Source organism: Thermobia domestica, chromosome 13 (genome assembly GCF_964235325.1).
Source record: "Thermobia domestica chromosome 13, izTheDome1.hap1.1, whole genome shotgun sequence".
Lineage (NCBI taxonomy): Eukaryota > Metazoa > Arthropoda > Insecta > Zygentoma > Lepismatidae > Thermobia > Thermobia domestica.
This window is the reverse complement of record NC_137466.1, coordinates 213,667,600-213,683,692: the sequence shown is the minus strand read 5'-3', so window position 1 is coordinate 213,683,692 and position 16,093 is coordinate 213,667,600. Positions and strand designations below refer to the sequence as shown.

General features: G+C 34.3%; 1 protein-coding gene across 2 annotated transcripts in view; it reads right to left on the bottom strand.

Annotated features, from left to right (window-relative positions):
- Positions 1-16,093, bottom strand: part of LOC145669006 (growth factor receptor-bound protein 10-like) — a 460,419-nt gene that overhangs the window by 197,466 nt on the left and 246,860 nt on the right. The window contains exon 5 of one of the 2 annotated variants that reach the window (XM_081737330.1): positions 14,274-14,366. In XM_081737330.1, coding sequence (XP_081593456.1) covers positions 14,274-14,366 — 93 coding nt within the window. The remainder of the gene's footprint in view (positions 1-14,273; positions 14,367-16,093) is intronic. The other variant, XM_081737331.1, reaches the window with a different exon arrangement.

Genomic DNA, 16,093 nt, shown 5'->3' with positions numbered 1-16,093 from the left:
GAAATTTAAACATCAACCATCAGCTGGTGAGATTAAGCTAACACTATTCTGAAACATAGAAGGTGCGGTAGCCGTTCATTTCATCCCAAGAGGCGAAACTGTGAACAGTGAGAACTATTGTGATGTGTTGAGTACTAAGCTGAAACCTGCAACCAGACCCAAAAAACGTCGTTGAAAACTGCGAAAAAGTATTATCCTCCAGTAAGATAACGCTCGGCCACATTCTGCCAAATGGACTGCCGAAACAAGAAAGGTGTTGGGATTCGAATTGCTGGAACACCCGCCATATAGTCCCAAACCTGGCTAAAAACGATTTTCATACGTTTGCACCATTGAAGCTCTCAGGGGAAGAAGCTTTGCAACCGATGCAGAAATCATTGATTCGGTGGAAAATTGGTTACAGGTGCAACCGAAAACTTTTTATCAATGGAATCAAAAAAACTTGTGAAACGTTGTGAAGACTGCGTTGAAGTGCAGGGAGATTATGTAGAAAAATAATATATGTTTCAGTTTTCTATCATTAGAATAAATGTACCTTTTCTCAAGTGTGTTGAAGTGCAGGGAGATTATGTAGAAAAATAACGTATGTTTCAGTTTTCTATCATTAGAATAAATGTACCTTTTCTCAAGTGTGTTGAAGTGCAGGGAGATTATGTAGAAAAATAATGTATGTTTCAGTTTTCTATCATTAGAATAAATGTACCTTTTCTCAAGTGTGTTGAAGTGCAGGGAGATTATGTAGAAAAATAATGTATGTTTCAGTTTTCTATCATTGGAATAAATGTACCTTTTCTCAAGTGTGTTGAAGTGCAGGGAGATTATGTAGAAAAATAATATATGTTTCAGTTTTCTATCATTAGAATAAATGTACCTTTTCTCAAGTGTGTTGAAGTGCAGGGAGATTATGTAGAAAAATAATGTATGTTTCAGTTTTCTATCATTAGAATAAATGTACCTTTTCTCAAGTGTGTTGAAGTGCAGGGAGATTATGTAGAAAAATAACGTATGTTTCAGTTTTCTATCATTAGAATAAATGTACCTTTTCTCAAGTGTGTTGAAGTGCAGGGAGATTATGTAGAAAAATAATATATGTTTCAGTTTTCTATCATTAGAATAAATGTACCTTTTCTCAAGTGCGTTACAGTGTAGGGAGAATATGTAGAAAAATAATGTATGTTTCAGTTTTCTATCATTAGAATAAATGTACCTTTTCTCAAGTGCGTTACAGTGTAGGGAGAATATGTAGAAAAATAATGTATGTTTCAGATTTCTATCATTAGAATAAATGTACCTTTTCTCAAGTGTGTTGAAGTGCAGGGAGAATATGTAGAAAAATAATGTATGTTTCAGTTTTCTATCATTAGAATAAATGTACCTTTTCTCAAGTGTGTTGAAGTGCAGGGAGATTATGTAGAAAAATAATATATGTTTCAGTTTTCTATCATTAGAATAAATGTACCTTTTCTCAAGTGTGTTGAAGTGCAGGGAGATTATGTAGAAAAATAACGTATGTTTCAGTTTTCTATCATTAGAATAAATGTACCTTTTCTCAAGTGTGTTGAAGTGCAGGGAGATTATGTAGAAAAATAACGTATGTTTCAGTTTTCTATCATTAGAATAAATGTACCTTTTCTCAAGTGTGTTGAAGTGCAGGGAGATTATGTAGAAAAATAATATATGTTTCAGTTTTCTATCATTAGAATAAATGTACCTTTTCTCAAGTGCGTTACAGTGTAGGGAGAATATGTAGAAAAATAATGTATGTTTCAGTTTTCTATCATTAGAATAAATGTACCTTTTCTCAAGTGTGTTGAAGTGCAGGGAGATTATGTAGAAAAATAATATATGTTTCAGTTTTCTATCATTAGAATAAATGTACCTTTTCTCAAGTGTGTTGAAGTGCAGGGAGATTATGTAGAAAAATAATATATGTTTCAGTTTTCTATCATTAGAATAAATGTACCTTTTCTCAAGTGCGTTACAGTGTAGGGAGAATATGTAGAAAAATAATGTATGTTTCAGTTTTCTATCATTAGAATAAATGTACCTTTTCTCAAGTGTGTTGAAGTGCAGGGAGATTATGTAGAAAAATAATATATGTTTCAGTTTTCTATCATTAGAATAAATGTACCTTTTCTCAAGTGCGTTACAGTGTAGGGAGAATATGTAGAAAAATAATGTATGTTTCAGTTTTCTATCATTAGAATAAATGTACCTTTTCTCAAGTGTGTTGAAGTGCAGGGAGATTATGTAGAAAAATAATGTATGTTTCAGTTTTCTATCATTAGAATAAATGTACCTTTTCTCAAGTGTGTTGAAGTGCAGGGAGATTATGTAGAAAAATAATGTATGTTTCAGTTTTCTATCATTAGAATAAATGTACCTTTTCTCAAGTGCGTTACAGTGTAGGGAGAATATGTAGAAAAATAATGTATGTTTCAGTTTTCTATCATTAGAATAAATGTACCTTTTCTCAAGTGTGTTGAAGTGCAGGGAGATTATGTAGAAAAATAATGTATGTTTCAGTTTTCTATCATTAGAATAAATGTACCTTTTCTCAAGTGTGTTGAAGTGCAGGGAGATTATGTAGAAAAATAATATATGTTTCAGTTTTCTATCATTAGAATAAATGTACCTTTTCTCAAGTGTGTTGAAGTGCAGGGAGATTATGTAGAAAAATAACGTATGTTTCAGTTTTCTATCATTAGAATAAATGTACCTTTTCTCAAGTGTGTTGAAGTGCAGGGAGATTATGTAGAAAAATAATGTATGTTTCAGTTTTCTATCATTAGAATAAATGTACCTCTTCTCAAGTGTGTTGAAGTGCAGGGAGATTATGTAGAAAAATAATATATGTTTCAGTTTTCTATCATTAGAATAAATGTGCCTTTTCTCGTTGCTTTACTTTTCGACTTTTCCTCGTATATATATAATTGACCTACAGTTTAAGGAGAATTACAAACCATCTTAATGCATTCAAATTTCAAGGTCCTCTAATCGAGAATCAAATCCAGAGCCCAGTGCACCAAAGGCGAACGCGCTTGCCACTAGACCAGCGGAAGAGCTACGACTTCTGATTATTCTTATAATAATAATAACAATAATAAAGTACGCTACAGAACAATTATACTTTGGTATTGTCGAGAGCCATTATCATGTGGGAAAGATACTCACGGGTAGCCCGAAAATAGAAAAATGAAATGAAATCTTTGAGTTTTACGTCCCACGGTTATGCCGGTTAGGCTAAAGGAGACGGTGATTATGAGAAATGAATGAAATGGTGGAATGAAGAAAGTGGGAGGAAACGGGAAAACCCCGAGAAAACCCACGCACACGGTGTTTGTCCACCACAAAGTTCAATTGGCGGGAGCAGGGTTTGAACCCGGGACCCCATGCACCAGAGGTGAACGCTCTACCACTGAGCCACCGCGGCCCCAAGCCCGAAAATAGAGTTCGTAGTCCTATTCCCAGGAACAGAAACACTGTCGAAACGATAACATACAAACATGTTATAGATTTATGAGAGACCAAGTACGAAGACGGTAACAGCTGTTAATGTACGAATACTTTTCATTTTTTAAAGGTACACTAACTGAATTCCGCTATTTACACAGCGCACAGTTCTAATATAAGCGTCAATCTCCTTCCTATTTCTCACTATATCTGTGCAAGTCATTTTACGAACACAAGTAAAGGACAGGAAGACAAGTAAAGAGAGTGAATTGCTATAGACCAGAGCTTCCCAACCGGTGTGCCGCGAGGAAATTGAAACAAAATTATTAATTTTATAGCAATCGAATTGCAAAACATAGGGGAAAATGTATATTTGTATTTCACATTATTATGAACTTCTACTATGAATCCACAATTTTAAGTTTCATACTGCGTTACTTTTCTGTACATTTTAAATGTTGAAAAATGTATTTGTTATCACTATTATGACCATTATTGCTTCTTTATTATTGCAGATAATTTCGTAACTTGAAATTTTAAAATATCATTCAATCCTTTCGATAAAACAAACGTGCATACAAATTACCTACATTTGTGTTTTAAAAGTAAAAGAGATTTGTTTGTTCGTTCATTATTTAGTGATCTTCCTTCTTTGTGAAAGGTTGGATATAGTTTTCGAAAAAGGAATTGTATTTCTTAGAAACCCCAGTCCTATATTTCGTTGCAATTTTTGTCAAGTTTTAAATTAGAATGGAAAATATGCCTAATGATTTATCACGGAGGAAAACCAGTGATCGAGCTTTCTTCTCTGTGAGGAGATCAGTAATCACAAAGAAAATAATACCACTGTCTTTTATATTTGCAAATAATAATAATAATAATAATAATAATAATAATAATAATAATAATAATAATAATAATAATAATAATAATAATAATAATAATAATAATAATATCTATATGAGTGTGCTGCAAGAATTCAAGTTACACCTGTAGTGTGCCGCAAGTTGGAAAAGGTTGGGAAACGCTGCTATAGACAAACACATAAATTTAGTATTTTAATATATAGAATGTTGGGGGAGAGTTTGTGGCAAATTTGGATAAGTGATAGATGATATCAAATCCAAATGTTTTTCTTTTAATTCCATATTCGAATATGCCTCATTGTGGGTCCACAAGCCTTCGAATTTGCCAGCTTGTAATAGATTTTGTCATTCAAATTAAACCAAAACGCCTGCAATGTCCATCAACCCGCTATACGTAGATCCTCTACTGGTTGCCTTCCACAAGGGTATCAACCTAGTGGCAATATTAAACTAATGGGGGCAAAACGACGACTAAAATGTGGAATAAAAAATAATCGAGATCTCATTGTCGAAAGGATTGGCCACAAACACAAACTTTTCTAGCATGTTAATATATAGATCCTTGCAATTAAATTGGAACCCACTTTTGGTGCCTTTAGATTTTATATTAGACCATTAATTTGCTAGCAGACACATCTCAAATTACAAGTGGGGGAACGGTGGCTCTCTAACAGAGCGCTTACCTCTAGTGTGTGGGGTCCCTGGCCCCCGGCCAAGTAAGTTTATGGTGGACAACATCGTGTCCGTGGGTTTTCTCGGGGTAGTCCCGTTTCCTCTCACATAATCATTCTACTAATTCTTCCATCACAATTCACTTGCATTAATTATCGTTCTCCTTAGGATGAAAGGCATAACTTTCGGACGTTAAACTGAAGGATTTCACTTCATTACATCACAAACTACTGCCCTGCCACAGAGGTGCAACTTCTCGTTTTTGCACTGTGGCTGCTCCGTACCATGTCCTTTACATTTCATCTATAGCGAAGCGTATCAGTCGTTCTATTTTCCATCGCTGGGCCAATGACCAGCTCATGTATTTGATATACGAGGTCCCGGGTTCGATCACCGAAGGGGATGCATAAATGCATTAAGCTGAATTCATTTTCCTATCATTTTCCTATTTTCCGGTCTTACTGGTGCCAAAAGATATAAAGCCGTGAATCAATCAATCAAGCAAGGAAATTGTACCCAATAACGAACTCTAGCTATTCAGATTATGTTCACTCAACTGGATGGTCAGAACATAATCTGCCATCATTTTTTCTGATGGCAGATTCTAACCCACAATCTCCTCCTTCTTTCTTATTGTAACCCTCTAGTACATCCTCAAATTTTTTTTTTCAGTTTCCACTGGGAATAGAACCTAGGACGATATGTAAAGAAAACTAGCGCGCTAACTTCTGTATTACAAGGAAGTTTTTACATTACAAAGGAAGGATATAGAATCAGAAATTAAAGAGGATAAAACTGCACCACGAAAGCGGAAAGTCCGGCCAAAGAGTTGGACTTTTAACCATTGTTCCCAAAAGGCGTGACGGCGTATTTTCCTCGTTTAAACCTAAAGGTGACACGTCTCAAAGAATGACTCCATGTAACCAAAGCAATTAGCTTAATTTCATGTTAATTCAAAATTTATAGTGTGTGAACTAGTAAATACTAAGATTATGGCCTTCGCTCTTAATGTATATACGTGTGTTACGTATGGTAACACGTATTGCCTTTTCAATGACCTTGGAGTTTCGTAAAAACTTCACTTGAAAACCCTGCTTATCCATAATTGTCTACGACCTTGAAACGGCGTCTTTTAAAACACCCCATTCACCCACTAATTTTCTGTCAATTTGTTAGAGGACATTCTCATTTTTTTAAAAAAGAGACTCCTTTTCTTCCTCAAATCTTCAGAGGTGTTCCCTCAAGGGCGTCTCTTATTGCGTTTCTTGTTATATATACAAAGATTTATGTAACCTGTCAGTTCATTAGGCAGTCAATTGATAACGCGGAAGTGTCATAACAAATTAAGAAAAAAATCTTTTTCAATTTTACGTCCCACGATTATGCCGTATAGTATAAAGGAGACGACGGTGATGATGAGAAATGAATGAAAATGGTGGAATGAGGAAAGTGAGATAATTTGGAATGAATATCAGATTTTCAAAGAGCAAGAGTGGTAAAAGATAGCAGAGAAATTTGTTTTTGATATACGTTTAGAACAGGTATTCTCAACCTGGAGGTCGTGATTCCTAGGGGGTCGCGAGAGGATTTTATGGGGTCGTGAAGATAAGCGGAAGAGATAAATATAATGTAATACCGGAAAATATTTTTAAATATTATTCTGATAGGCATATTTTTATTTTTATACATAGTGTTAAGAACAAAAAATAGGCCTACTAAATATTTTCAACAGGAGCAGAGTTGTTTAAAAATCAATTTAAATGAAAGAGTTACGATATGAAACGAATGGGAACCGCATATTGAAATGCAATTAAAATTGTAAGCTAATGAGATACCTCAGCATGGTGTGATTTCACTAGTGCGGCAATGACCTGTTCAATCTTCGTGACGCACATTATCACGTCATTTAAAATACGCAGTAACTTTTTTAACAACTGTCCAAGTTTTTTAAAACCAAAATTAGAAATTACTTTATTTTATCATATAACCCAAAATTAAGGAAGTTATGAAGTTTTAACATTTTGAAACGACCTTTATTTGGAAACAGTATGATGGATCGGATTCGATATTTGTAATATAAAGAACTGACCAAATTTGGTTTTAATTCATTTACTTCTAGGGAAGTTACTGTATCCACTATATACAAGAAGTGGATTCTACTATTATAAATATAGTAGTAATCTCCACAATAGTAAATTAAAAATCCCACACAAGCTCATTACAAACCAGAAATTATAATGGGGTCGCTGGCAAGAGGATGTGATAAAATGGGGATCGTGATAGGAATTAGGTTGAGAACCACTGGTTTAGAAAAATGGTTTTTGATACAGATTGAACATCCCACGAGCCCGTTCACTCTCTCTTCTTATCCGGCTATGGAAGCTAGAACTAACAAACACATATCTTGTGATTAGAGTATTGAGCCCTTATCGTTCAGGCTCTGATGATCTGGCGCTTGTTGCAGAATCTGAAGAGAAAATCAGTAAGATGTTAGAAAACGTGAAGAAGGGCTGTGAACAATATGGGATGAAAATAAATGTTGAAAAGACAGAAGCCATGGTGATTGGAACGAAGGGGTCGGTGTCAAATATATAAGTAGGAGGGGAGAAAATAGAAAAGGTGATTAGTTTTCGATACTTAAGTAGTATTACTAGTAATGATATGGAATGTGAACGTGAAATAAAAACAAGGATAGGAATAGGGAAAGAAGCCTTTAGGAGGAAGAAAATACTGTTTTGTGAGTCCCTGAATGAAGAGTTGAGAAAGAAACTCATAAAATACTTCGTGTGGAATATTGTACTATATGAGGCAGAAACATGGACATTACGTAAAAATTACGAAAAATAACTGAAAGCTTCCGAAATGTGGGTATGGAAAAGAATGGAGAAAGTTAGCTTGGTCGAGTGGAAAACGAATGAGAAAGTGTTAGGAATTGTGGGGGAGAAAAGAGAACAATTTTGAATATTATTAAGAAGAGGAAGAGAAACTAGTTCGGACATAGGCTAAGAAAGAACTGTGTTATGAGGGACGTTTTAGAGGATATGGTGACAGGAAAAAGAGGGAAGAGGCTAAGGAGACTACAATTGATGGACGATATTAAAACAGAACAATCGTACGTGAAGACAAAGGTTAGCGGAACACCATGTAGCATGGAAGCTTCTCAGCTGCAGTAAGTGACCTGCCAATAATGGCAGAAGACCTATGATGATGATAGTAATGAAAAACGGAACTCAATTGTTTTACATCAAAATGTGTGATCTCTTTTCTAAAATGGCGCGCTACGAATTAACGCATCCTGAATTAATGAATTTACATACGAATCATGAGAACATAGAACAAAGTACATTGTTTAAAGAAACAGGACTACGGAAAATTAAGTATACAAAAGATTCGTTATGCAAATATTAACTCAAGGTAATGAAGTACAAATACGTTTCGTTTCACAGGCGGCAAGAAAAAAAAGTTTCAATGGCTAAACATGTCTGACAACAAAGAAAAAAGAATGAAATAAAAGTAAAAAATGCACACTTCCTTTCGTGTTAGGTGGTTTATTAAAATTAGCTCAATTCTTTAGAGCGAAAAAGAAAAACTTCTATTTGATGTATCATCATTAGCTCATTTTTAAACTAAAAGATGGCTAGAAATAATATCCAAGACTATTAAGAACGAAGAAACATAGAGAAGCTGGAAATTTTTGAGTCAAGTTTTTAAAGTTCTTTTTTTAAAAAATCAAAAAAAGAGAGGCAGAATTCTGTCATCTTTTGAAAAAATCCATCTTTTTTCTAGTTGAAAAAAAAAAAAGTTGATTGGATTAGATGTGCGCACAGGGAGGGAGCAGAAAGAAAATATTGAGACCGTAAATCTCACAAGGGAAGGAATGACAAAAAAAATATTACTTTTCATTTCAAAAGAACCAAAATGTCGTGAGAAAAGAAAAGACGAAAAAAGGACCCATATCGAACATTATTTCTTTTTCATTGATAAAGAAAATAAACTTTGAGATGGGAGGTTATTGGTGAGAAAATAAAAAGCACTACTGAGAAAACTGAAAACAAAATAAATAAATAAATAAATAAATAAATAAATAAATAAATAAATAAATAAATCAACAAAAAGATCCAGGTACAACGAATCGTCAGCAAAAGTAAATATTTTACTTTTTAATCTTATTTAATAAACCAATTAAGCCTGCGATGCCAATTTACTGTGCAGCGATTCCCGTAATAAATGGGTAGTGATCGTTCTACGTATTGTAAAGTGACCTATAATTATGTGTACTTCTGTTACAAATTGTTAAATTCAATAATAATCACTTAATCATTTTATTTTCATTCTACAAAATTAACTAACTAACTTTATGACTTATGGAATCCAGAGGTTCAATGCCGCGTTCACAAAAGCTCTCCACTGACTTCTCTCCTTAGCCAACTGGATCCAGTTTCTACTTTGTATTCCTGTTTCTGCGAGATCCATCTTAATATTGTCCTCCCATCTACGCCTAGGTCTTCCTAATGGTCGTTTTTCGATTGGTCTTCAAGACAGTCAAGACTTCGAAAGCGTTTCTACTTTCTTCCATCCTGCCTACATGACCTGCCCACCTAAGCCTCCTAGACTTGATGACCCTAACAATGCTTGGTAAACCGTACAAATTATGTAGTTCCCCGTTATGAAGTTTCTGCCATTCTCCATCCCCGTTCCTCTTGGGTCCGAATATTCGTCTCAGGATCTTCTCAAATACTTTCAGTCTATGTTCTTCCCTCCAAGTAAGCTACCATCTTTCGCAACCATACAGAACAAAATACATGATTGTCGTTTTACATATTTTAAGCTTTAAATTCCTCGACAGAATTCGCGAAAACAAGAGATTTTGAACTGAATGATAACACGAATTCCCTGCTTTTAGTCGACATTTAATTTCTTCGTGAATATAGTTTTCGTCTGTTAATATTGATATTTGAAAGTATTCACTTTATCAAAAGTACTATTTGATATTTTAACGCATGTACGCATCCATTATTTGCCGTATTACGATCCCGACGAATTCCATGTATTTAGTTTTCTCTGCATTTACGTCTAAACCCATGTCCCTGCAAGCGTTTAATAAGATCTCTGCATTTATTTCTACTGTTCTCCTATCATCCCCTATTAAATTTACATCATCAGCATATGCCATAACCTGGTGAATGCCGTTCAACTCTAGGCCCTGGTTGCTATCTTTGATTTTCCTTATGGCGTATTCCAGCACAAAGTTAAATAATAATGGCGACAACGCATCTCCTTGTTTCAGGCCATTTTCAACGTGGAAGCTCGTGGACAAAAATTTTCCTACCCGGACTTTACTTTGGGATTCACTTAAACATATCTTAATTAATCTAATTAGCTTTTTCGATATTCCAAATCCTGCGGATGCTTCTCTCCTAACCAAGTCGTAAGCGTTTCTAAAATCAATAAATAGTTGATGCACCGGGGTATTGTATTCCCACTTTTTTTCGAGTATTTGGCGAATGGTAAATATTTGGTCGATAGTTGATCGATTTCGTCTAAATCCGCACTGATAATCTCCAATAATTTCATCTGCGTATGGGGTCAGTCTTGCTAATAGAATATTTGAAAAGATTTTATAGGATGTTGATAGAAGAGAAATGCCTCGATAATTATTACAGTCAGTTTTGTCGCCTTTCTTGTGAATTGAAACAATGATGATTCTTTCCACTCTTGTGGCAATTCTTCCTTGTTTCAAATAAGGAGAATGAGTTTGCGTATGCTGTTCCGCAATTTTTCGCTTCCAGCTAAAATTAACTCAGCCGGTATTTCGTCTACATCCGGACATTTGTGTTTCTTAAATTTCTTTAAAGCGATTTCTACTTCTATTTGCTTAGGTTCTGGAATATACGGTTCTGCGGTGTATATCTCAGTTTCTCTACACATATTACTCTTTGGTTGCGTGTTAAGCAAATCGTTAAAGAAATCTTTCCATCTATTTAAGATGCTATCCGTGTCAGTGAGAACTGTACCTTCAGATTTCATTAATATATAAGCACGAGGTTGATAGCCTTTCTTAAATTAGTTGATCCCCTTATACATGTCCCGAATGTTTTTATTTTTACTATTATTTTGAAGTTCCTTAATTTTAGCTTTCAAAAAATCGCGTTTCTTTGTTCTAAAAGTTTTGGAAGTTTTTCGTCAGATGTCTACGAAGTTTTGTGTAGTTATTGCATTCGAATTTTGTAGCCAACGTAATTTTGTCTGTTTTTCTCTTCTCTGCTAGTTTCATGCGTTCCTGGTCGAACCATGGTTTCTTCCTACGTATTTCCGCGTGTCCCCATTTCCTCTTTTACTGACATGTTAATGCTGTCTCTAATTTCAATCAAAGTATTCTCAACACTAGTGCACTCCGAATCTTCTAAAATCGAGAATCTGTTCGAAACTTCAATCTGGTATTCCTCTCTTACCCGGCTCTCTTCTAATTTCTTTAAATTGAATCTCTCCATTTTCGGACAATGGATATTTCCTTTATTCAACGCTTTGTCTCTCTGTCTTATTATTGCTGCTACCAGGTAGTGATCAGTGTAACAATCAGCCCCTCTAAACGACGGAAAATCAATTATGCTAGATATTTTATTAAAATTAACAAAATCTTCAATTGAATCAAAACAAAGCTCTTATTTTCAAACAGCTCAAGTAAAAGTGTATTCCCTTATTGCCATTACAAAAGCTACCAATAAATGCCAGACTAGTTTCCCTTGCTTCCTAAAATAAAATTCCTTTCCGCGTAGCTTAGTTAGTGCTTCCTCGTTCATTGATCGCAAAAGTCATCGTTTTCTGATTAAACAAAACCATAGACAACACGTTTACAAGGGGTTTTCAGCATAAAAATTTAATAAAGGTTACATCAAGTAAAGAAAACATTATACCATTGTAATGCATTGGAGACGGTCCAGCTCCGTATCTTTTAAAATACCATTCTGCAGGTTCATCACCACAGAAACAGTTTGACAGAGTACAAGATTTATTAAGCAGAAATAAAAGACAACACTCATAGCAGATTTGATTCAATGCCGTTAGCGGTTTGACAGGATTTAATTCCAGTTGTCAACTAGTTTTAATTTCTCCAGTTACCATCTAGAAAGTAGAAAACGCCGGAAAAATACATTTGTCATTCCAGACGACAAAAACAACGCCAGTCACCCAAAAATTGCCCAGGGTACTGCTCATCCTTTATTCTCATAACCTTATTCTTTTCACCTACCCTTTCAAACTACTCTTTTTTTTTTAACAATATTAAATAATTTAAATTGTATTTACATTCAAACATAAATAAAAAGTGCATGGCTTATGTGTTGCAAAGGTTTGGAAGAGATATTAAATGCCATCCAAAAAAGTACCAAATTGTACGAAATTAGGTTAAGATTCGAATAGGTTAGGTTAGATGTTCATCTTCTTTTCTGTAGTTTCAATGCGTTTCCACACTTACGATAAACTGTTCGTCTTTTTAGTAGACCATGCCTTTCACACAATTTCAACAATTGACACTCCTTATTTTTGTATAACTCGATAAAACTCAAACACGATATAACACACTCTTGACATTTACGCACCACTTCCACACTATATTTCCCATAATTCATAACAAATGTATCCCTATCCGTATAACCTCCGCTATCAAATTGCCCCTTCCGCCTCCATATATAGTGCCAGTTACAACATCAAAAATAACTTAACAACAACAATAAGCATCACCTTAAGTTCAACTATTCCCAACACATGACTTACACTCACTCTTTCTCACAAACCAAAATATATTCTCCAATCCATCTGGTAATTTTTCTAAAATTGGTCCAGCAGTTAACCCGAAATCTTTTGAGTATATACTGATGTAAGTTAAATAGGACTGGTGTACTTTTCATTGAAGCTACAGCAAACTTTACTATCAATGATATAGTAAAGTGATCTTTTGCTGGCAACGATACATTAATGGCGGGTCTTCAGGAAAGTATTTTGGGTAAGAATTTAAATATTATCATTACAAGTCGCACAGCCACCTTCTTGCTTTAAATCGTAGCGATAAAATTTTAAGTTTTTACCGATGTAGCTTCCTTCAATCCCTACCACTACTATCCGTATCAATATTAAAGCTCTTCACCGAACTACCAAAATATTTTGGAGAAATTACAGAATAATATTTAGATTTCACGTAAAGGATTGATTGATTGATTGGGAGTGGGGTTAATGAGGACATCAGCACCGAAAATATTTGATCCAATCACAAAAAGGACATAGAATAACATGAGCACGAAACATTCTGAATGTGCAATAATTGATCAACCAGTATTGGAAAAAAATACTGATAATGATGATGACAGTGATGACTTTACCTAAAAACCACTTTCCATATCCCTTATAATGAGTTATAAAAATATATAATCAAAAATATGTGAAGAAACGTATTCCAGATTTATGATTACCACAAACAATGCAGATGAACAACTGCTGTTTGGCGCAGACTTCAGATAGTTTATAGAATTTCCTACAGATGGTGTTAGTGTCAACGGAAAATAACACCGACTATTAGTTGGAGAGACGGACTGAAAAATTAATTATTCTTCAACGCTTAATTTGTTTCAATATTTTTAAAGACCATATTTGTTAACGGAATCTAAAATTATACCAATTTTTCTGAATTCTCAAAGAAGTTCCAAGTTTTTGAAAATATACAGTAGTAATTTCCACACTAGTAACCTCTTTATGAAAACCCCACCAAATACATGAAGCCTGTATACAAATGTCCAAATGTAGTTAAGAATTTGGCTATTCTGTGGTTACAGAATTAAATTTCCTCCAGTTTTATACAGGGGCGGATCCAGAGAAAACTTTCTTATTTTATATATATTGTTAAATAAAGCCCATCCCAGAGTTTGGAGCTCTAAATAGCAGTGTTACAACCCACCCACCCCCAGAAATCCGTCCTGGATCCGCCCCTGGTTTTATACAATATTCTCGAAATAATGTATTTACATACAAAAGACAAGAACACATACTTGTAACTGGGACAGTGTTCAGCTCCGGTGCAAGAGAGTCCTGGCTCGATGCAAGACACGTGAATTTGTGGTGGACAGCAAACTGTTTGTGGATTTTTCTCGTTTCGTCTCCCGATCCACATTCTCATTCCACCAATTAATTGATAAATCATTGCCTTTCATTATTCAGCCTAGACGTCATAATAATGATGATACATAAAATGTTATTACACTGAGACATTTTACGACATTTCAATCCACCTACCTGTAACGCAACTGTCTTTCCTAGTTCGGAGCAGTCCCCAGCCAACAGCTCGTCATATCCATTTAAGTCAACCATGTCGGCCGGAAAAAACTGCTGCAAGACAACATATCGATTAATCAGAGATGAATCAAGTTACACATTTACATAAAACAATGAAAAGTAATCATTTAATGTTGGAACACAATGGGAATATAACACAATGAGTTACAAAGAATCAACATAAAGGAAAACGAACTAGAAATAATAATAATAATAATAATAATAATAATAATAATAATAATAATAATAATAATAATAATAATAACAACTTTATCTGTATGAGTAAGATTATGAACTGTAATACTTAAAGTTCTTGGAAACACTTGCCACACGCCATTGGTTTAAGTATTAAATCATTTTTAATATTAGTTGTGAAATCCTTCGGTTTAACATCCCACGATTATGTCTGTTAGGCTAAAGGAGATGGATGATCTAAGCAATTTAATGATAATGGAAAAATTGGTGGAATAATAAAGTTGAAGGAAAGGAGAGTATCTCGAGAAAACTCACGGACAGAATGTTGTCCAGCACAAACTTGCTTGTACGGAGATCGAACCAAGAACCTCACGCACCAAAGAACCGAACCCTACCACTGAGCCACCATGCCCCCCCCCCTTATATGAGCAATGGCTTGGCTTTTGTTTCTACATTCATCTGATCATCCAGAGCGAGAAATACAAAGATTATTCTGCTTTATCAACAGCGCCCAGCTAATCAATAAAGATTATCTTTCTTTTTTTTAGAAAAAAATCTCAAAAAGGAAAAGAAAATCTCAAATGTAAATTTCCAGGTATTGACGTATGAGCGCTTCTAACTTCATAATCTCCTCCAAACAAAATTTAATCCCAAAAGAGAGAAAGAGAGAGAGAGAATTTCTGCCAGAGATTTTAATCTTTCGCATAAAAAGCCTTTTTCATATTCTCCCCGCCTCCACCCTCATTTTCTGGTTCCCATCCCTGAAATTCTCTTCTTTCAACGTCGATTATGAAAATACATGTACACAGAAAACTTCCTTGCTTCTGCATATACGTATATATATATATGCCTATAAACTATAATTAAACACGCAAATATAACTTTGACAGCAGAAAAACATAACATCTTTTCAAATTCAACAAAAGTCTGATCGAAATGTACGGAAACCCTGAGTTAACTTTCTATATCATTCGATCGTTAAAAAGATTACTTACTCCCCACTATCACCTTATTCTATATTGATACTCCCGAGATAAATATGGTATACTGTGAGACTGTAATTGCAGTATTTATTTATGGAATATGATCACAATAATTACTGACGTTTTCAAAAAAAAGAAAAAAGAAAGAAAGAAAAGAGAAGAAAGAAAGGAAAAAGATATAAAATGAAATAAAGAAGTTCGCATAAGCCATCTCTATATCTGTCTGTTTATTTAGTTATTTCTAGATATAACAGGCTACATAAACGAATTACAGTGTGTGTTACAGGTATTAAGTAATTATAACACATTCGTACATTCATATTATAATACACTTATATAGTTATAATGTGGTTGCAATATCATTAATGTTGCTTTATCTACAATTATTTCTTATTACATTACAAAGAACTGCCTTGAATTGACTTATGTCGCTAATATTAATATCCAAATCTATTCTGTATTTTGTTAACCTATTGTAGGTTGTACTGATTCTCCATACTGGTCACCTCTTGTTTGCATTCGTGTGTAATCCGTTGCAGTAAAATAAATTGAAATTTTCAAGGCGAGTTACATTTGTAGGAATGTGTATCTTAAATTCTTGTA